At 52.4% G+C, this 20,806-nt stretch overlaps 1 protein-coding gene and 1 long non-coding RNA gene across 11 annotated transcripts; one reads left to right on the top strand and one right to left on the bottom strand.

The window, feature by feature from the left end:
- Window positions 1–1,147: 1,147 nt before the first annotated feature.
- Window positions 1,148–15,042, top strand: TSKS (testis specific serine kinase substrate). 9 transcript variants are annotated; one of them, XM_027038154.2, is made up of 11 exons: window positions 1,148–1,480; window positions 1,839–2,064; window positions 9,780–9,875; window positions 10,080–10,163; window positions 10,471–10,539; window positions 11,101–11,387; window positions 11,886–12,080; window positions 12,514–12,687; window positions 13,391–13,526; window positions 14,561–14,760; window positions 14,862–15,042. In XM_027038154.2, exons 1-11 carry the CDS (start codon window positions 1,311–1,313, stop codon window positions 15,016–15,018), a joined length of 1,794 nt encoding a protein of 597 aa, XP_026893955.1. In that variant the 5' UTR covers window positions 1,148–1,310; the 3' UTR covers window positions 15,019–15,042. The 9 variants fall into 9 exon arrangements, with proteins under 9 accessions (XP_026893955.1, XP_026893953.1, XP_026893954.1 ...); XM_027038152.2 differs by having other exon boundaries at window positions 10,429–10,539; XM_027038153.2 differs by having other exon boundaries at window positions 1,160–1,480; window positions 10,456–10,539.
- On the bottom strand, window positions 8,280–12,417 carry LOC113593462 (uncharacterized). Of its 2 annotated transcripts, XR_008293603.1 has the most exons (5): window positions 11,872–12,417; window positions 11,002–11,127; window positions 9,756–9,826; window positions 8,937–9,084; window positions 8,280–8,605 (listed from the first exon to the last, which is right to left on the bottom strand). It is a non-coding gene; the product is annotated as an uncharacterized LOC113593462 (long non-coding RNA). The 2 variants fall into 2 exon arrangements; XR_003413636.2 differs by lacking the exons at window positions 11,002–11,127; window positions 11,872–12,417 and adding an exon at window positions 10,452–10,555.
- Window positions 15,043–20,806: the final 5,764 nt, after the last annotated feature.

Genomic DNA, 20,806 nt, shown 5'->3' with positions numbered 1-20,806 from the left:
GGAATTATAGAATTTAGGAAGGAAGGAAGGAAGGAAGGAAGGAAGGAAGGAAGGAAGGAAGGAAGGAAGGAAGGAAGGAAAGGGGAAGGGAGGGGAGGGGAAAGGGAGGGGAGGAGAGGACAGGGAAGGGAAGGGGAGGGAAGGGAAGGGAAGGGAAGAATTATAGGGCTGGTTTGAACAAGACAATTATGGGGCTCCGGGACTCAAGAACTAATCCACTGTTAGGTTTTAAGACCAGACTTTGAACAAGTCCACATTTGGGGGTCTAATGAGCTTTGGGAAGACCTATTCATTAAGAAGAAACCCCAGGAGTAGCCCAAGTATCTCATGGATTGAACCAGCAAGAGCTCCTAAGACTTTGGCCTCTGCAAACCAACTCTTGATTTTCTCCAGAAAAACTGGACTCATCCTCAGTCTTCCCATTTGGGCAAAGGGGCCCTCCATCAATCACTTGGGCACTCTTGCCAGAACCCCGTCCCTCCCCCTCACGCCAAGGGCGGAACACATCTGAAGTCAGCCACCTCCGTCGGTCGCCATGCAGGCTACCGTCACCGTCATCATCCCTTCCCTGGAAACTTGCAGTGACGTACCTTATGACTGTCCCCGCTTCCATCCTGGCCACCCACAGTCCACCCCCCACACACCAGGGCACTTCTTTCAACAATTATCAGCTGTGTCCTTCCCCAGCATAAAGGCTTCAGCCACACTGGCCTCCCCTTGGCCATTCCGACCCTCCAGACCCGTTCCTACGCTCCACCTCTACCCCCAGTGTCCCCCAACCAAATTCTTGTTTCTTTGTCTGTTCCCTGCCTGCCCCGGCGCAGCCCGCCCCCCCACCAGAATCTTGGATCCCCCAGCAGCGGGACCCAAGCAGCGGGACCCAGACCCCAGAGTACCCCACGAATCCAGGGTATTGCGTGAAGAATCACGTGTGCATGGGGGGTGGGGGGGAGGGTGGCGGGCAGGGGCCGGATGAACCCACAGTCTCAGGGGACGGAAAGCTGAACCTCTCCCGAGGGCCAGTGGGCCCATCCATTGTAAGTTCTGGACTAGAATGGAGAAATCCATTGTGGTTCTAATGGAAGGAACATATCTGGTAGAACCAGCAGGGAGACCCCCTGGGGGAACACACTGGCCAGTGCCTTCTCCTACCCCTATGCACCCCCCCCCCCCCTTACTGGGGCCCAGTGGTTGGGTCCTTTATGAGGCAGGCCTGGGAGGACAGGGACTTTGAGGGTCAGCGGTCAGAGTAGGTGGAGAGTCTCAGAGGAAGGAGTCCCCGGGGGCAGGCCCCCCCCCCCACCCACGCCATGGCGAGCGTGGTGGTCAAGACAATCTGGCAATCCAAAGAGATCCATGAGGCCGGGGACCCCCCAGCGGGGGTCGAGAGCCACTCCGAGCTGGTCCCCGAGGCTCCTGAGGGGGTGAGCACCCCGGCCAAGGGGATCACGAAGAAAAAGAAGGCCGTGTCGTTCCACGGGTGGGTTTGTCGCACCCTGTCGGGGACGGTCCTAGCGCCCAGCACTGCCTCCAACAGAGCATGAGTGCCACCGTGGGTGCTGGAGGAAGGGGAGGGGGAGACGAGGAGGGGGCAACCGAGGGCCAGGCCAGACGGCGGTGGCAGCAGAGGGAGGTAGAGAGGAAGAGGGTCGTGGGGATGGAGCGAGGGAAGGTGGAAAGAGGGAGGAGAAAAGCAGGCAGCAGAGAGGGAGGAGGACGAAGAAAGTGGACGATAAGGTTGCAGTCAGAGAGGGCAGGCAGTGTGGAGACAGGGAGGCAGGAGGCACCGGACCCACTGGGGCTGTATCTCGAGCCCCCTGCCCGTTTCTCCTGCACAGGGTGGAGCCTCGGATGTCCCACAAGCCAATGCACTGGTGCCTGAACCTCAAGAGGTCCTCCGCCTGCACCAATGTGTCACTGCTCAACCTGGCCGCGATGGAGCCCACTGACTCCTCAGGGACAGACTCAACCACAGAGGACAGTGGCCCGCTTGTACTGCCGGTGCCCCCTGCCTCCCCCACTCTACCCTGGGCTTCGGATGACCCAGACATCTCGGAAATACTGGTGAGGGGCCCTGGCTGGGGAAGGCTAGGGTCTTCACCCTGGTGGTAGACAAATACTGAGGAGGGGGGGCGGGGGGCTCTTCTTGACTTGGAGGAAGAAAGTTCTGGTCATCCTCCAGGCCCAGAGGAACCGCCTCCTCCTCCCCTAACCACGAAGCCAGCCCTGGATCAGTCCCATCCTGGGTGAATGATGCCTGTTGCCTAGGGAATTGGTCTCCTTAGTTCATTCACTCGCTTCCAAATGTTCTGGGTGAGGCTGGAGTCCCAGGTAGGAGTTAGGCCAGGTTTCTCAACTCGGGGAATCCCCGGTCTGGTGGGGCTGGCAGAGACAGACTGCGGTGATAACTTTCAAACCAGGCTGGGAATATCAGAGAATGCTTCCTGGAGGAGGCGGCTGTTGCAACCGGGCTTTGATGGTTGAGTAGGAGTTCTCGGAGGGGATCACCTAAATCTGGGGCAAAACCGAGAGGTGAGCGAGATCTAGGGGGGATTTAGAGAATTCCTGACTAGAGCATAGAGTGCTACAGTTTGATCTTTTCTTTTTCTTTTTAAAAATGTTTATTTATTTCTTTTGAGAGAGAGAGAGTAGGAGGAGGGCAGAGAAAGGGAGGGAGAGAATCCCAAGCAGGCTCTGCATTGTCAGCATGGAGCCTGATGCGGGGCTTGAATTCACGGACCACGAGATCATGACCTGAGCCAAAGTCAGGAGTCGGACCCTCAACCAACGGAGCCCACCGAGTCGCTCCCAAGGTTTGATCCTTTAACTTCCCTGCCACCCTCCACCCCGGCCAGGCTTCCTCCGGGCCAGGCCCTGAACTGGGCTTGATACGGACTCTGAGAATTACACGAATGACAACCATGGTCATAGTGTTGCTCACAAGACTCACTAGCATTTCCTAAGCGCCTTCTATGTTCTGAGAGCCTCAGTTTCCTCATCTGTAAAACTGGAAATGCATGAGTTTGCTCTTTCAACACATAGGTCTTGAACGCCTATGATGTGCCAAGCGCTGGTGTAGGAGCAGCAAATGGACAGCCAGACAGCGTTCTGGATGCAGCCACGCCCGCTTCACGAGGTGGTCATGACAAAGAAGTGGAGCCCGTTCTGTAAAACGTTTAGCACGGCTGCGGGCTCCGAATCAGTGTTGCTTGTCATTTATCCCCATTTCACAGAGGAAGATATTGAGGCCTCAGAAAGGTTAAATAGGTCATGCAGCTTATAAGTAGTGGAGACGGTCTCAGGAGTTGGTGGGGGGGGGGGCGCACCCTGCATTGATGGGGACAGTAGAGGTCACTGTGGGAGCCCTGAAGAGGGTGGCCTTGGCCCAGTCGGCCATGGTCAAGGGAGGCTTTCCAGAAAAGGCAACACAGCAGCTGGATCTTGAAGATAAGGAAGGTGTTCCCCAAGCAGAAGACAGAGAATGGTGTTCTAGCTAACTGGAACAGCAGGTGCAAAAGGACAGGGAGAGGGGGTTAGGTCTCTGGGGCTGGAGTGTGGGGGGTGAGAGGGACGAGGCTGGAGTGGAGAGGGCAGAGGCCACGCAGGCTGAGAACTGTGGATGTGCTCCTGAGAGCAATGGGGAGCCATTGAAGGTTCCTGGGTAGGGGAGAGGAGCAGCTCAGGAGTTCCGAATCCATTCCCCTGTACTGAGCACCTACTATGTGCCAGGCACTGTGTCACATCCCCGTGGTGGGGAATCTCGTTTTCTTCTCTTAGAAGTTCTGTCAGGGAACTGGTATAATTACTGGTTTAAAGATAAGGGGCGCCCGGGGGGGCTCAGTCAGTTGAGCGTCCGACTTCGGCTCAGGTCACAATCTTTCGGTTCGCGGGTTCAAGCCCCGCATCGGGCTCTGTGCTGACGGCTCGGAGCCTGGAGCCTGCTTCGGATTCTGTGTCCCTCTCTCACTGTGCCCCTCCCTCGCTCATGCTCTGTCTCTCTTTCTCTCAAGAATAAAGAAAACATTAAACAAGATTAAAAAAAAAAATTTCTTTTAAAGATGGAAACACAAGTAACTGAGGAACAGAGAGGTGGCATGACCTGAGCAAAGTAGGAGAGCCTGTAAGAGACAGGGCCAGGATTAGGTGGTGTGAATGCAAAGGTCCCTTCTTTCCCTGGACGACTCCTCTGCACCTGGTGTGGGGATGTCTGGAAGGCGGAGGCTGGAGGCAGGGAGGCCAGACAGGAGGCTGGGCGAGGGCCCGGGATGGAAGGGTCAGATGGAAAGAAGGGAACAGGGCAGAGAGAGTCCTGGTGGGACGGGTGGCCCCGGAGACATCTCCCCCAGCCAGAGCAGTGTCCTCCCTCTCGGAGCGTCTGCAGAGGCCTGCCTCCCACCAGAAGTGTTTCTGAGTCACATCCCGTCCCCGGGGGATTGTGACAGCCGGGAAAGAGCCCTGCTGAGAGCAAGGCCCGAAGCAGCCATGGGCTGCGGTGGGGCTGCGCGGATGCATCAGCCTCCCAGGAGTTTGAGGTTCCTTCTCTGAGATGGAAACAGTAATGACAGCCAACATCCAGGGGCACAGGCGGGAGCAGTAGGGCGGGGACAGCAAGACCCCATCCTGGCATTCAGCACCTGAGCTACGACAGGAGAGAAAGCTGGAGACAGGCAGAGGGGAGGTGGCGGAAACCCAGAGAGAAGGGGACAGAGACCAGAGTGGGGGGAGGGAAACTTGGTGGGGGTGAGGCCACAGAGATCCAGAGGTGGGCGACAGAGGCCACAGAGACTGGGGGACAGATATTTGGGGCAGGGGGAGAGCAGGGACCAGGAGAGAGGGAGACAGAGCCCTAGAGAGAAGAAGGAAGAAACTGGGTGCCTGAGGACCCCAGCTGAGATGACAAGTTCCAGACCCGACAGAGAACAGCAGGAGAACACGAAGCAGAAGCTTTGGGCTCCTGTCTTAAGCGACAACACCATTACGAGGCTGGGAAAGGGACAGAGATGGTGGTATTGCTTTCTGAGAAGGTCAGAGAAGCAACGCAAAGATGGACAGGGCAGAATTCCTGGGGGTTACGTGAGGTCTTGGTGCTAAGCCCCTTCCTGGTACTTCCCGCCCTGTTGTCATTATTTTCAACAATGGTGACACTAGTCATTGAGCTTGCCTTACTGACCTTACCATCTTGGCCACCCTTCCTCACTGCCATCTGAGCAAGGTAGCATCATTCCTGTTTTATGGCAAAGGAAGCAAAGCAGGCTCAGAGTGGGGGGGGGGGGGTTGATGGCCAAGGTGCAGCCTATGGGTGGCCAAGGAGGGATTTGTCCCCATCTCTGGCTCTCCCCTCACCATCAGGCCATTCGCTTCTCAGCCAAGGGCGACAGGCCCTGTCTTCACCACCCCCAGATCTGCTCTCAGTGAAGCTAAGACTCACCCCCAGGGACCCAAATGGCCCCTTCTCAAAGAAGTATTGACCACAGGCCAGCCTGTGCCCCTCCCACCAGCCCTGGGAAGGTAGCTATTAACCTCACCTCCACGTGACAGGTAGGGTAAGAGTCCCCTCCCTGAGGTCGTACAATTATTAAGTGGGAGAACGGAGTAGACCCCAGGACCTACTTTCCTTATTTTCCAGAACAGCTACAGGAAACCCAAGATCTTCTGGGTCTTCAGTTTAAAAATAATCACTTTGGGGGCACCTGAGTGGTTCAGTCGGTTAAGCATCCAACTCTTGATTTCGGCTCAGGTTGTGATATGGCGGCTCGTGAGATTGAGCCCCGCATCAGGCTCTGTGCTGACAGTGCACAGCCAGCTTGGGATTCTCTCTTGTGCTCTCTCTCTGTCCCTCCCCAGCTAGCGCTCTCTCTCTCTCTCTCAAAATAAATAAAAATTAAAAAAATAATCAGGGGCGCCCAGGTGGCTCACTTGGTTAAGCATCCAACTTCGGCTCAGGTCATGATCTCACAGTTTGTGAGTTCAAGCCCTGCATCAGGCTCTCCACTGTCAGCATAGAGCCCACTTCAGATCCTCTGTCCCCCCCTCTCTCTGCCCCTCCCCTGCTCGCTCTCTCTAAAAAACAATTAAAAAAATTTGTTTAATGTTTTATTTATTTTTGAGAGACAGAGAGAGGGTATGAGTGAGGAGGGGCAGAGAGAGAGAGAGGCTCAGAATCCGAAGCAGGCCCCAGGCTCTGAGCTGTCGGCACAGAGCCTGACGCAGGGCTCGAACTCGTGAACCACCACAAAGTCGGATGTTTAACCAACTGAGCCACCCAGGCGCCAAAGTCGGACATTTAACCAATTGAGCCCCCCCCCAAAATAAGTAATTTTTTTAAATCACTTTGTGTATTGGTTAGCTACTGCTGTGAAACAAATTATCCCCAAACTTAGAACAACCAGCCTGGAGTGGCTTAGCTGGGTGGTTCTGGCTCAGGGTTTCTCATAAGGTTGGAGTCAAAATTTCAGTAGGGGCGGCAGCCATCCGAAGGACTGACCAGGACTGGAGTTTGCACATCCACATTCATAAGGCTCTTAGCTGGAGGTTCATTTCCTTGTCCCATGGGCCTCCCCACAAGGGGCTGCTTGTGACATGGCAGTGACTCCCCAGAGCAAGCGAGGGCAAGCAGGAAGCCAAGGTTCCTTTTGTGAACTAGTCTCTTAAATCACACACCATCACTTCTGCCTTATTCTACTAGCGACGAGGGTCACTAAGTCCAGCTGACATTCAAGTGAGGCAGGTAAGTCTCCTCATTTAGAGAAGTGTCAAAGAATTTATGGACATACAGTAAAGCCTTGGATGGCGAGTAGCTTGTTCTGGGTGTGTTCCACAAGACGAGCAAACGTTTCTAATACATTTCATACTTGATAAATGTGCTGTCTTGCAATAGGAGTAGTACGTGCCATTGAATGGCACGTGATCACAACTGAGCCAATGGTTCTTGAAATTCACTTTGATATATGGGCGCTTTGGATTACAAGCAGGTCTCCCTGCGCGAATTATGCTCGCAAACCAAGGTTTCACTGTATTTACAAAAATTTTTTTTCTGACATTTATTTATTTTTGAGAGACCGAGCACAAGTGGGGGGAGGGAAAGAGAGAGAAGTGGGGGAGGGGCAGAGAGCCGAAGCGGGCTCCAGGGTCTGAGCTGTCAGCGACAGAGCCCAATGCGGGGCTCGAACTCATGAACTGGGAGATCATGACCTGAGCGGGAAGCTGGACGCTTAACCGACTGAGCCACAATCTCTTTACTTCTTATGGGCCTGTGCAGATGTCTTCAGACTTTAAAGTAACCTCTACACCCCACGCGGGGCTCAAACTCAAAACCCCGAGATCCAGAGTCACACACTCGACTGACTGCACCAGCCAAGTGCCCCTCTGATAACGACTTCTACTCTCCATTCTCTTGAGGTCACTGAGGTCAGAAAGCATACTTTGTATGATTCGGTTCTTTTGCATTTATTGAGACTTGTTTTCTGACTCAATACAGGGTCCATCCTGGACCTGAGGTAGAATGTCTCATGGGCACTTGAGAAGAATGTGTATTCTGCTCTTGCCGGGTGGAGGGCTGTCTGTCAGACGTCTGTTAGGTCTGGCTGGTTTATAGTGGTTTTCCGGTCTTCTGTCTCCTTGTTGATTTTCTCTCCGGTTGTGCTGTCCGTTACTCAAAGTGTGATACTGAAGCTGAAGTCCCCAACCATTGTTGTTGAATTGTCGATTTCTCCCTTCAATTCTGTCAGGTTTTGTTTCACACATTTTAAACTCTTTTTAATGTTTTATTTAGAGAGAGGGAGAGAGAGAGAGACAGGGTACAAACGGAGGAGGGGCAGAGAGAGAGAGGGAGACACAGAATCGGAGGCAGACTCCAGGCTCTGAGCTGTCAAGCGCAGAACCCGACGCAGGGCTCAAACTCATGAACCATTAGATCCTGACCTGAGCCGAAGTCAGACGCTTAACCGACTGAGTCACCCAGGCGTCCCTTCTTTCATGCATTTTAAAGCTCTGTTTGGTGCATATATGTATTTATAATGGTTACACCTTCTCAAGGACTTGACTCTTACAGGTTTGGGCAGTTTTTTTCATTGTTTTTATGGAGGGGTGGAATTTTGGGGATCCATCATTTTGCTTATGTCGCCTTAATACAATATTTCTTTTTTCTTTTATTTTTTTTATTTTGAGAGAGAGAGAGAGAGAGATCAGGGGAGAGGGGCAGAGGGAGAGAGAGAAAGAGAGAGAATCTTAGGCAGGTTCCATGCTGAATGTGGAGCCTGATGAAGGCTCCTGGGGCCATGACCTAAGCGGAAATCAAGAGTCAGACACAGCCGACTGAGTCACCCAGGTGCCTCAATACGATATTTCTCATCACACCTCTTCTCCAGAGCAATCATGCAAGGAACGTGATGTTGTCCTTTTCTTACGATAGAGGAAACTTGTTCTCCCTTTTCTCTTTGCATACTAGTTCAGCAACTGTGAAGGACACCAAAGTAACTGGCTTAGGCAAGATACTTTATTTCTCTCTCACATAATAATCTCAACAAGCGTAGCAGGCTTACTCTTCAAATGAAGTGCGTTACAGGTTCCGTGTTCTGGAGGTTCAGCTATAGAGTCGCAAGTGTGGCTGCCAGTAACAAAAAGACACAAAATAGCACAGGCTAAACACGATGGAAGGTGTTCTCTCTCACATGGACATCATGGTCAGTGGTTGGAATTTGAGTACAGCGGCTCCACAGTACTGAGGACTCAGCCTTCTCTATCTTGTTGCGTCCTGCAACTGGTGGTCAAGATGTTTGCTCTGGCTTTAGCCACCAACTTTGAACTCCAGCCAGCAAGAAGAGAGAAAGGGGGATGTTTTCCCTCTTTTCCTTTAAGAAAGGCATGACTTAGAAAATGCCTGCCTTATTGCTACTCACATCCCATTGGCTGAAACTTTGTCGTGTGGCCACACCTACGTGCAAGGGAGCCTGGGAAATGTAGTCTTTGCCTGGACAGTCGTGTGCCAGGCTAAGTCATCTAAAAATGTGAAGAGTAGACAGTGGATCCTGCCACCTGCATCCCTCTTGGGCCACAGTTTGCTTCGCATGAGTCCTAAAGCATTTTCTGGTGATATAAGGTGGCGATGATCAGAGGCTATGTGGTGTCATGGTTTAAAACAAAGGCTCTGGGTTTAAAATCTGACAAGGCCATCTCACGCGCTGTGTACCTGGGAATTCAAGGGGGGATTGTATCTCTAAGCCTCATTTTCCTCACTTGCCGATTGGGCCAAAAAGCGTCAAAAGGTGTGGCTTAGAGGACTGAAAAGGAAATGTGTGTGTGTGTGTGTGTGTGTGTGTGTGTGTGTGTGTGTGTGGCATGGTGCTTAGTGAGCACTTATATCTGGAAAGTGGGTTATCTTAAAATTTTTTTTCCAGTGCCTGGAGAGAAAAATACAGCATGTGTTTTAATAGTTCATCTTATTTATGTCTGTGGACCCCAAGGGCATTTCTCTCAAGGTTCAATTGAGACCATCCATCTCCCATGGATCTGAGTTCTCCCCTGACCCCCCCCCCCCACTCCCTTCCGGATCCCACTTCTTTTCGTTCCCATTCACCAAGCAGAAAATGAGCCCACCCTCTGGTTTCATGGAACAGGAGTACCAAGAATCAAAGAGGTACAGCCCCAGCCCAAGGTCACACAGCCATTGCAGGGCAAAATTGAGGTGCAAACCCAGCCTCCTCTCTGTTCTAGACCTTTTTCTTGGGGTTGGGGTTCACTCCCACACACCCACTGACCTGCCTTCTCCCATTCTTCCCCAGAGTGGGGTCAACAGTGGATTGGTCCGTGCCAAAGACTCCATCACCAGCTTGAAGGAAAAGACCACCAGGGTTAACCAGCACGTGCAGACGCTGCAGGTGTGGGGACCCCCCCCCCCCATACCTCCTCTTCCTCCACGGCCAAGTTCCTCTCCTAGAGCTCTCCTCCAACTCAGTGCCCCCACAGCCCTGCTTGGGAAGGTTGAGGCTGGGAAGGGAAAGGGTCCTTGCCAGACCCAGCCTCTCCTCCCCATGGGGTATCCTCGTGGCCCTGGCTAACCTCTCTTCCCTTCCGGGCTCCAGAGTGAGTGTTCTGTGCTGAGCGAGAATCTAGAGAGAAGGCGGCAAGAGGCAGAGGAACTAGAAGGCTACTGCAGTCAACTCAAGGTGAGCCACAACCGAGCAAGAGAAAGGTGGGGAGAAGGGAGCGGAAGTAGGAAGAAGGTGGAAACGTGAGGGGGAATGGAGTCATGGACAGGAGATGGGTGGAGAAAACTAGCCCTTGGAGGGGGGTCTACGGAGGAAGCCATCCCTGAAGCCCAGGGAACCAGGCAGACTGGAGGAAGCAGGTGTGTTTCAGAGGAGGGGTGGGAGCCTCCATGGAACTAGCGAGGGTAAGACTTGGGAGGCGGGAACCGGAATGGGAAGGCAGGGCCCCTGCCCTGGTGTTCTGACCCAGGAGAACTGCCTGAAGGTGACCCAGTCGGTGGAAGACGCTGAAATAAAAACCAACGTCCTGAAGCAGAACTCTGCCCTGCTGGAGGTGAGGGGCGGGGGGGAGGGTTGGGGAAGAGGTCAGACGCACGAGGTACTTGAAGCAGACTTCAGGTGGGGCTTCCTGCCCACCCACCCCCCCGCCCCCCATCACCACCGCCACCGCCCCTTCAACGTTCACGTTCAAGCTCCTCCATGCGTACCTGCGTTCAGGTCTTGGAGAGGGACTCGTGTCCGACTCTGAGCAGGAATGCCTGTCCGGCCCCCATTTCTTACTCATTTCCCAGCACCATGTTGGAAAAGCTTCACTTGTTCTAACAGGAGGGGCTGGAATTTGGCCCCACGGAGAACCGGAGTGGGGGTGGAGGGCTGGATGGGGCCGTGGAGGCGAGCATTCGGAGGTTAAAGCGAGTGGGATTTCAGACGGGCCAGTCCTCCCCAGCAACAGCAGTGGAGAGTCCATCTAGACTCGAAACGGGGCTTCCCACTCTTCTCTTCCCCATCCATTTACTTTCCAATCTCGGGGAGTCATTGGGCAGATTGGCGGGTGGAGGTGGTCGTGGGAGGCAAGTGGCTGGACCGTGTCACCCCGCCTTCCTTCCCCGCCCAGGAGAAGCTGCGTTATCTCCAGCAGCAGCTGCAGAACGAGACACCGCGGAGGCAGGAGGCCGAGGTGCAGGAGCTGGAGCAGAAGCTGGAGGCTGGCCTCTCTCGGCAGGGCCTGGGCCCCCCCGCCCAGCCTCCTGGCTCCTCTGGCCCTCCGGGGAGCCCCAACGAACCCCCGCGACCGCGCAGCCTGGCCTCAGGCGGTTGGGGAATGGGGCCGCGGGCGGGGGAGGGCCCCGTCGTGAGCGAGAAGGAGTTGCAGAAAGTCTCTGCCGGCCTTGAGGAGCTGAGGCAAGTGGGAAGGGTGCGAGGGTGTGAAACCTCGAGGACCTGACATGGGCGGGCCCGAGGGTGGAGCCTCGAAGATCAGATCGGGACAAGGGCCTATGCGATGGAGCTCCAGGAGCCCAGGAGGGAGGGTGTTGGGGATGGTGAGCTGGAAAGGCCGGACTTCAAAGAGCTGAGTTTTGAGTATAGGGTTGGCGGAAGGGAGGTCCGCGTCTGGTGAAACTAGGGTGGGCGGGTTTGGGTAGGGGACAGGTCCTCGGGGGCTCCAACTTCAGGGTCGCAGCGTCTGGAGGAGCTATGGCATGGGGCTGGGGGGAGGGGGCAGTACAAGGGAAGGGCCAGGACCCCCGACAAGGGGACAGGGACGTGAGAGGATTGCAAGAAATGGGCAGGACAGGAGAATTTGGGAGCTGGGTGTGTCCAGAGCCATGGGCAGGGAGGGGGCGTTGGAGACCTGTCCTAACCTCAGCCCTGACCCGTTCCTTACCTCTGCCTCTCCAGGAGGGAGGTGTCCTCGCTGACTGCCCGGTGGCATCAGGAGGAGGGGGCGGTACAGGAGGCCCTGCGGCTGCTCGGGGGCCTGGGCGGCAGGCTCGACGGCTTCCTGGGCCAGTGGGAGCGGGCGCAGCGTGAGCAGGCGCAGACCGCGCGGGGCCTACAGGAGCTGCGAGGCCGGGCGGATGAGCTGTGCACCTTGTAAGAACCAAGGCGAGCGCGCGGCCAGGGAATAGGGGGCGGGGCCTTGAAGGTCAGGGATGGACCCATCAGCTGGGGCCTAGAGGTCGAGCCCCTAGCCTGGCACGTGGAAGCTCTAATTAGAAAGAGGGGGTGGCTTGCTACAGATAATAAGGATTGAGGGGCGGAGCCAATTAGAGAAGTGTTGTGTTCCATGCCTTAAAAGGATAAGGGGAGGAGCCAAGTAGGAACAGGGAAAGCCAATTGGAGAACAGGGAGGGGCATTTCAGAACTTAAAACACAAAGGAAAGGCCAATCAGAGCGCAGAGGGGCGGGGCAGGGCCGGAGTATCGCAGACTAGATGCAAACGGAGGGGCTGCGCTAATGGGTGAAGTGCGAAGGGGACTTAACCGTTGGAGAGGCTACCTCGCAGCACTGGTTACCCTCACCTCAGGGTGGAGCGATCTGCAGTGTCTGTGGCTTCACTGAGGAGCGAACTGGAGGGGCTGGGCCCAATGAAACCTATTCTGGAGGAGCTGGGGCGGCAATTTCGGAGCTCTCGAAGAGGGTCTGACCTCTCCATGACCCTGGATCGGCCGCCCCAAGGCTCCTGTGCCCGCTGTGCCAGGTAAGGGGATGGGGCCTGGCGGGGCGTGGTGCATTCTGGGTCACGTTGAGGACAGACCATTGAAGGAGATGGCGCACTGGCCAAGACTCTGGCAGCGGGTGGAGTGGATAGGGAGGAGTTCACGGTGGGAGAGTATCCCCATGCGTTTTAGGACAGGCTAGTCCTTGTGCGTTATGGGAGCCAGATTTCTCCCCTTCCCACAAGATGAAGTCAGTGTCTTGTGGAACACAAGATATGATACATTTTGAGCATCCTGGATTTCCAGTGCATTGTGGGAAGGTTGGGATGTGGTACTTGGTGGGAGGCCAGGTTTCTCTGCATCGTGAGAAAGGTTGAGACCTTGATGCATTGGAGAACGGAAGGATACCAGGCTTGGTCCGCAATAGGAAGTGGGGGACTCCCAATACGGGTTCAAGTTTAACTAGTGTATGATGGGAAATGTGGTTTTTTTTTTTCCATGAACTAAGGGCTGTCTGCTACCCTTTGGGAGTGGGCACCCCCCAGGGCACTGTGGGAATTACCCACACTGTGGAAATCAAAAGATACCTGATGCACTGTAGGTTGGCCCCAGTGCACGGTGGGAAGGGTGCATGGGTGCACAGTGGAAGCGCCATCTGAGTGGGGGCCGGGCAGGTGGCTATGGGGCATCTGGGAATGGAGTTGGTATGAGGCTCCTTACACCCAGTGACTGCCCCTCCCTCAGCCAGGGGCAGCAGCTGTCCACCGAGTCCCTGCAGCAGCTACTGGAGCGAGCACTGACCCCTCTAGTGGATGAGGTGAAGCAGAGGGGCCTGGCTCCCGCCTGCCCCAGCTGCCAGCGGCTACACAAGAAGATTCTGGTACCAGGGACCACAGGCCATCATGCCCCACTTTTCGATCAGGGGGGCGGGAGGGGAGCCCCGGACACAAGGATACTGTTGACGTGTGGCAGGATGGGAAGCACTAAACACCATTCGTGGCAGGTGTTGGGGGAACACGTGGATCTGATGCATCGGGTGGGGAGGAGAGGCAAGCAGTCTGGTGGGTGGTAAGTCACAGGTCAGTCATTATGGGACCCGGGGTGATGGACTTGGGCCCAAGGCAGTGGATGACACATTGGATCTGATGCATGGTGGGACACAGGAGACAGACGCTCGTCTACAGCTTCATGGAATACAAGCCTGATTTTCTGTAGACCTTAAGGGACGCAATATGGGATCATTGAGGTCAGACAGGGGACCCAGTGAATACAAGTCACAGTAAGCTAGTGCATCATGGGAAATGGAACTACAGCTCTTCACGAGGTATTGCACCACCGGCCCCAGCCAAATAGCTGATGGAACTTGAGGCCTGTGTACATCCTGAAACACAGATACCTAATGTATTATGGGATACTGGCCTAATGTACGATGGGACACAAGTTGCAGTGGGTGAGACGACACTGATGTGGCAGGACTACAGGACTAATACATGAGAGGACACGGGGCCTGGGACGTTGTGGAATGTAGGGAACCAGAGGACTGAGGATTATTATTTTAACTGAGATGATGGTCCAAGAGAGATGCGGGGTCTTACGAATTAGGGGATGTAGTTCACCAATGATGGGATCCTGGGACCTGGACACATATCAAATGCACGATGGTTCATGGGCATTAGGGGACAACATGTTAGATGCTGGTTGCGTGCTTGCTGGGACACAGAAGGGCAGTACGTTAGGGGACAGACAGTGGGATAGCCACAGGTTCAGCACATGATGGGATATGGAAAGCCCACTGTGGGATGCTGGGGTCAGTCTCAGGTCCAAGGCATGATGGGAAACCCTGGGGGAGGAACGTGGACCCCATGGGCCCCATGACCCTTGCCCGCCGCGATCCAGCTCCCCCTCCACCCCCAGCCAAGTCCGGCAAGCCCAGCCGCGCCTACACTCCTCTCCCCAGGAGCTGGAGCGCCAGGCCTTGGCCAAACACATCAGGGCAGAGGCCCTAAGCTCCACCCTTCGGCTGGCCCAAGACGAAGCCTTGCGGGCCAAGAACCTGCTGCTGACCGACAAGATGAAGCCGGAGTGAGGAAGGAGGCTGAGGGCGTGGGAGGAGGGTGAGGTCTTGGGGAAAGGGCCCGAGTCACCTTCTTCTTCCACTCTAGCCCCCTGGCATCTGGCCTCATCAGCACCAGCCCCCCACTCTCTGTTATTACAGGGAGAAGGTGGCCACTCTGGACTATGTACACCTGAAGATGTGCTCCCTCCACGATCAACTCAGCAACCTGCCACTTGAGGGGTCCACAGGGACGATGGGGGGAGGAAGCGGTGGGGGAGCTCCCCCAAAACGTGGGGGCCCAGCCCCTGAACAATAAATGGTCTCTCATGCTGGCATGAAATCTCTCTCCTTTTTGGCACCATAGGAGGGCTGGTAAATCCCACACACACCGCGCACGAGCCTCTCCCCGTGACTTGATCCTCAGCCAATGGGGTTTCCAGAGAGTTGATGATGATGGCACAGTTCTTTGGAAAGGAAATAGGGGGTAGAAATAAGGACCTGTGGTACAGTGTGGGACTGTCGATCCAAACCTTTTTAGAGTGGTTTTTAAAAAAATTATATGATATATGTATATAACATATAAGATCAAGAGTCACATGCTGTACTGATTCAGCCAGCCAGGAGCCCCTATGGTGATTTTTTTTTTTTTTAACTAGACCATTATATCGTCTAACACTGTGTAAAAAAAATTACCCCTCCCCAAACGTAGCTGTTTAAAAAAATAAACCTATTGTCTCACACAATTTCTGAGGGTCAGGAACCTAGGAGTGGCATAGCTGGATGGTTGTGGTTCAGGGTCCCCATGAGGTGGCCTTGTTTGGAGGCCTCGGTTCCTTGTTGTCTGTCGGCGGGGGGGGGCCTCAGTTTCTCACGACGGCTACCTGTCCCTAGAGCAAGCAGTCTAAGAACAAGCAGGAAGCTACAGGGCCTTTGATGACCTCGTCTCTGAAGTTGCAAACTGTCATTTTCCCTTTTTATATTCATTAGAGTTGAGTCACCGAGTCCAGATCATACTCAAGGATCATGTCAAAGGATCTGCAGACATATTTTTTTAAAGATTTCATTTTAGGGGCGTCTGGGTGGCTCAATCAGTTAATCATCCAACTTCGGCTCAGGTCATGATCTCACGGTTTGCGGGTTCAAGCCCCACGGCGGGCTCTGTGCTGATGGCTCAGAGCTTGGAGCCTGTTTCGGGTTCTGTGTCTCTCTCTCTCTCTGCCCCTCTCCCACTCATGCTCTGTCTCTGTCTCTCAAAAATAAACATTAAAAAAAAAAAAAGATTTCAGGGCACCTGGGTAGCTCAGTCGGTTAAGTGTCCAACTTTGACTCAGGTCATGATCTTGCAGTTCATGAGTTCGAGCCCCACATAGGGCTCTGTGCTGACAGCTCAGAGCCTGGAGCCTACTTCAGATTCTGTGTCTCCCTCTCTTACCCTCCCCTGCTTGCTCTCTCTCTCTCTCTCTCTTTCTGTCTCTCCCTGTTTCTCTCTCTCTCTCAGTAATAAATTATAAACATTAAAGTTTTTAAAAAAGATTTCATTTTGTTTTAAAGTAATTTCTACACCCAACATGGGGCTCAAACTCACAACCCTGAGATCAAGAGTCACATGCTCCCCTGACGGAACCCGCCAGGCACTCCTGTAGATGTATTCTGGAGACCTTGTCAATTTGTGGACATATTTTAAACCAGCATAGTAATCCCATTTTTAAACCTTTAATGGAAGGATAATATAAACAGGAAAGTTCGCAAATTAAAAGTATATGACAAATTATCATAAAATGGACCTGTGTTTCCAATCACAACCAAGATAAGCTGAACCTGACTAGCACCCACTGAAGCCCCCATCATGTCCCCTCCCAATCGCTACCCTGTCTGTACACCCAACATTCAACTTCTATTCTTCTAACACCATTGCAATAACATAAGGAAAGAAGTACAAAGATAGAGAATAAAGGAAATTATCATTATTTCTAGATGCTATATAATTGCACACATAGGGAATCACAGAGAACCCAAAGGAATCTATCTATAAATTATTAAAAATTAGTTTTGGGATGCATGGCTGGCACGGTTGGTAGAACATCCACTTTTTCTTTTTTTTTAAATATTTTTGAGACAGACAGGGCACAAGTAGGGTTGGGGCAAAGTGAGAGGGATATAAAGAATCTAAAAGCGGGATGCAGGCTCTGATCTGTCAGCACAGAGTCCGATGCGGGGCGTGGGCTCAAACTCGTGAATGGCGACATCATGATCTGAGCCGAAGTCACACTCAACCGATTAAGCCACCCAGGCGCCCTGAGCATCCTTGACCTAAGGGTCATGAGTTCAAGCACCACACTGGGCGTGGAGCCTACTTAAAAAAAAAAAAGAAAAGAAAAGAAAGAAAGAAAAACAAAAAAAAGGGCAGAGTTAAGGTCAGTTCAGGGGTGCCTGGTTGGATCAGTCAGAGGAGCATGTGACTGTTGATCTCAGAGTGATGAGTTTGAGCCCCACATTGGGTCTAGAGATTACTGAAAAAATCTTGGAGAGTCTGGCTGGCTCAGTCGGTTGAGCCTCCAGCTTTGGCTCAGGTCACGATTTCACCCTTCGAGAGTTCGAGCCCTGCATCGGGCTCTGTGCTGACAGCTCGGAGCCTGGAGCCTGCTTCGGATTCTGTGTCTCCTTCTCTCTGCCCCTCCCCTGCTCATGCTCACCCTCACTCTGTCTCTCTCTGAAATAATAAATGAATAAACTTTAAAAAATCATTTAAAACAATCTTTAAAAAATAAGAAAAAAAAATCTTAAAATCAGTATGTTTAACGAGGAAGCTTAAACAAAAGGTGAACATAAGAAAATACATTTATTTCTGCATGCCAGTGATAAAAGGTTAAAAAATGAAGACGAAAATTTTAAGATACTATTTACTTCTCCCCAATTGATTTATAGATAAAAGCTAGTAGATGTGAGATTTTTAAAAGTGGCTTCTTTTGGGGCGCCTGGGTGGCCCAGTTGGTTGAGCGTCCAACTCTTGATTTTGGTTCAGGTCATGATCTCACAGTTCATGAGTTCGAGACCTACGTTGGCTTAGGATTCTCTCTCTCCCTCTCTCTGCCCCTCCCCTGCTCATACTGTCTCTCTCTCTCAAAATAAAATGTTGTACCCACAACATGATGGGAACCGGGGGATCTAAAAACGCTCAGAGAGGGGTGCCTGGGTGGCTCAGTCGGTTGAGCTTAGCGTGGAGCCTGCTTGGGATTCTCTCTGTCTCTCCTTCCCTGATCATGTGTGTGCACTCTCTCTCAAAATAAAAATATAAATCGGTAAATACATAAATAACCCCTCAGAGAATGAATAATTATTCTCATTTTACAGAGTGCTATAGACTATATGTTTATTTCCACCAGAATCCATAGGTGGAAGTCCTAATGCGCAATGTGATCACATTTGGAGTGGGGGCTGCTAGGAGGTCGAGATGAGGCCATAAGTATGAACCCCATGATGGGATTCGTTTATTTATGTATTTTATTTACTTACTTATTTACTTATTTATTTATGTATTTATGATTCTACTTTTTTTTTAAGTTTTATTTATTTTGAGAGGGATAGAGACAGCACGAGTGGGGAAGAGGCAGAGAAAGAGGGGGAGAGAGAGAGAATCCCATGCAGGCTCCGTGATGTCAGCACTGAGCCCAATGTGGGGCTCGATCTCACGGATCGTGAGATCAGGACCTGAGCCGAAATCAAGAGTCAGGCACTTCACTGACTGAGCCGCCAGCTTCTACTTTTAAGCAATCTCTACACCCAACGTGGGACTTGATCCTGAGATCAAAAGTTGCAGGCTCTGCCAGCTGAGCCAGCCAGCACCCCAGGATTAGTGTCCTTTAAGAAGAGACCCAATCCCCTCCCTTTCTTTCCCTTCCCCTCTATTCCTTCCTTTCCCTCCCCTCCCCCATCTTCCCTTTCCTTCTCTCTCTTTCTCTTTCTCTCCCCACTCACCACGTGAGGACACAGAAAGAAGGCAACCATTTGCAAACGAGGAAGCAGACACCAAATCTTCGGCTTTGATCTTGGACTTCCCAGACTCCAGAACTTCGCGATATAGATGTCTGTTGTCTAAGCTGTCTGATCTATGGTATTTTATCTCCACCAGAACTGACTAAGATACAAAGGAAGACAGAAGGCCACAGAGGAGGAGTTATTTACACAAGGATACACAGTTACTGAGTGAAAGAACTGTTCCTATTGAAACATATTTGTCTGCCCCCAAGCCCCTTCTACATTCCTCCTAGAGACCATGTGTTCCGGGATGACTGTAATCCGCTTTTCTACCTCTGTTTCCTGAAGACACTCTTGACCCCAAGAACATAGCAACTACTTTGAACATTTGATGTAGGGGTTGGTTGCATGGGTGATGAGGAGGTAAGGGGCCAAAAGAGGATGAAACCACAGATTAGCATCAGCACGAGGCCACAACCACCCCTAGGCTGGAAGGACAAACAGAGGAGGTGGTGATGTCCAGGGACTGAGGTCACCTGGTGGAAGCAGGTCTCTCTAGTCCGAGCCTTGGCCGCCTCCAGAGAAGCAGAGAGGGAGTACAGGAAATGTCCTGTGTCTATCACGTCAGTCTATCTCCTGCCTGGGCCTCCCATTGGTTGAAGCCAGCGGAAAGCTGCTTGGCACAGAGGGCTGGGGAACAGAGCCTACAGGGTCACCCTCTGTGCTACAGGACAGATGATGAAAACGGTGAAGAAACAGATCAGGTGTCAAACAAGCTCAGAACTGGTGCGTGAATGTTGTTTAAAATGCTTATTAGAGGGGCGCCTGGGTGGCTCAGTCAGTTGAGCCACCGACCTCGGCTCAGATCATGATCTCAACGGTCCGTGAGTTCGAGTCCCATGTCAGGCTCTGTGCTGACAGCTCAGAGCCTGGAGCCTGTTTCGGATTCTGTGTCTCCCTCTCTCTGACCCTCCCCCCGTTCATGCTCTGTCTCTCTCTGTCTCAAAAATAAATAAACGTTAAAAAAAATTTTTTTTAATAAAAAAATAAATAAATAAAATAAATAAATAAAATGCTTATTAGACATCCAGAAGGAGATACCGAGTGGGGCAGTTGAGACTTGAGTTAAGGAGAGACGTAGGGTCTGGTTACAGAAACCTGGAAACCATGGACACAGAGGTAGTAGCTGAAGATCTCACGGTCTGTGAGTTCAAGCCCAGCATCAGGTTCACTGCTGTCGTGCAGAGTCCCCTTCAGATCCTCTGTCCTCTTTTCTCGCTGCCCCTCCCCCACTCTCCAAAATAAATTTAATTTTTAAAAAATTTTTTTAACGTTTTATTTATTTTTGAGACAGAGAGAGAGAGAGAGACAGAGCATGAACGGGGAAGGGGCAGAGAGAGAGGGAGACACAGAATCGGAAGCAGGCTCCAGGCTCTGAGCCGTCAGCCCAGAGCCCGACGCGGGGCTCGAACTCACAGACCGCGAGATCGTGACCTGGCTGAAGTTGGACGCTTAACCACTGAGCCACCCAGGTGCCCCTCTCCAAAATAAATTTTAAAAAGCATTAAATAAATACAATTATGGGGCACTTGGGTGGCTCAATTTGTTAAAGCATCCGACTTCAGCTCAGGTCGTGATCTCACAGTTTGTGGGTTCGAGCCCCGCGTTGGGCTCTGTGCGGACGGCTCGGAGCCTGGAGCCTGCTTCGGATTCTGTGTCTCCCTCTCTCTGTGCCCCTCTCCTGCTGTGCTCTCTCTCAAAAATAAAATAAAAACATTTAAAAATTTTTTTAAGAAAAGATTGTAATGCCTTATTTTTTTATTTTAAGTTTATTTACTTTTGAGAGAGAGACGGAGAGACTGAATGGGGGAAGGGGAGAGAGAGAGGGAGAGAGAGAATCCCAAGCAGGCTTCATGCTGTCAGCACAAAGTCCTATGTGGGTCTCGAACTCCTGAACCACGAGATCATGACCTGAGCTGAAAACAAGAGTTGGACACTTAACTGACTGAGCCACCCAGGTGCCCCATGATTTTAATTTAAGAAGATTTTATCTTTAAGTAATCTCTACACTCAACATGGGGCTTGAACTCATAATCCCGAGATCAAGAGCCTCATGCTCTACCAACTGA

Source organism: Acinonyx jubatus, chromosome E2 (genome assembly GCF_027475565.1).
Source record: "Acinonyx jubatus isolate Ajub_Pintada_27869175 chromosome E2, VMU_Ajub_asm_v1.0, whole genome shotgun sequence".
In the NCBI taxonomy this organism is placed as follows: domain Eukaryota; kingdom Metazoa; phylum Chordata; class Mammalia; order Carnivora; family Felidae; genus Acinonyx; species Acinonyx jubatus.
This window is presented reverse-complemented; position numbering and strand designations above follow the sequence as displayed.

Coding starts and splice junctions, on each gene's coding strand:
- TSKS (XM_027038152.2), top strand. CDS start 1,311: ATGGCGAGCGTGGTGGTCAAGACAATCTGGCAATCCAAAGAGATCCAT. Junction 12,081..12,513: donor GCGGATGAGCTGTGCACCTT/GTAAGAACCAAG, acceptor CCCTCACCTCAG/GGTGGAGCGATCTGCAGTGT. Junction 12,688..13,390: donor TCCTGTGCCCGCTGTGCCAG/GTAAGGGGATGG, acceptor CCCCTCCCTCAG/CCAGGGGCAGCAGCTGTCCA.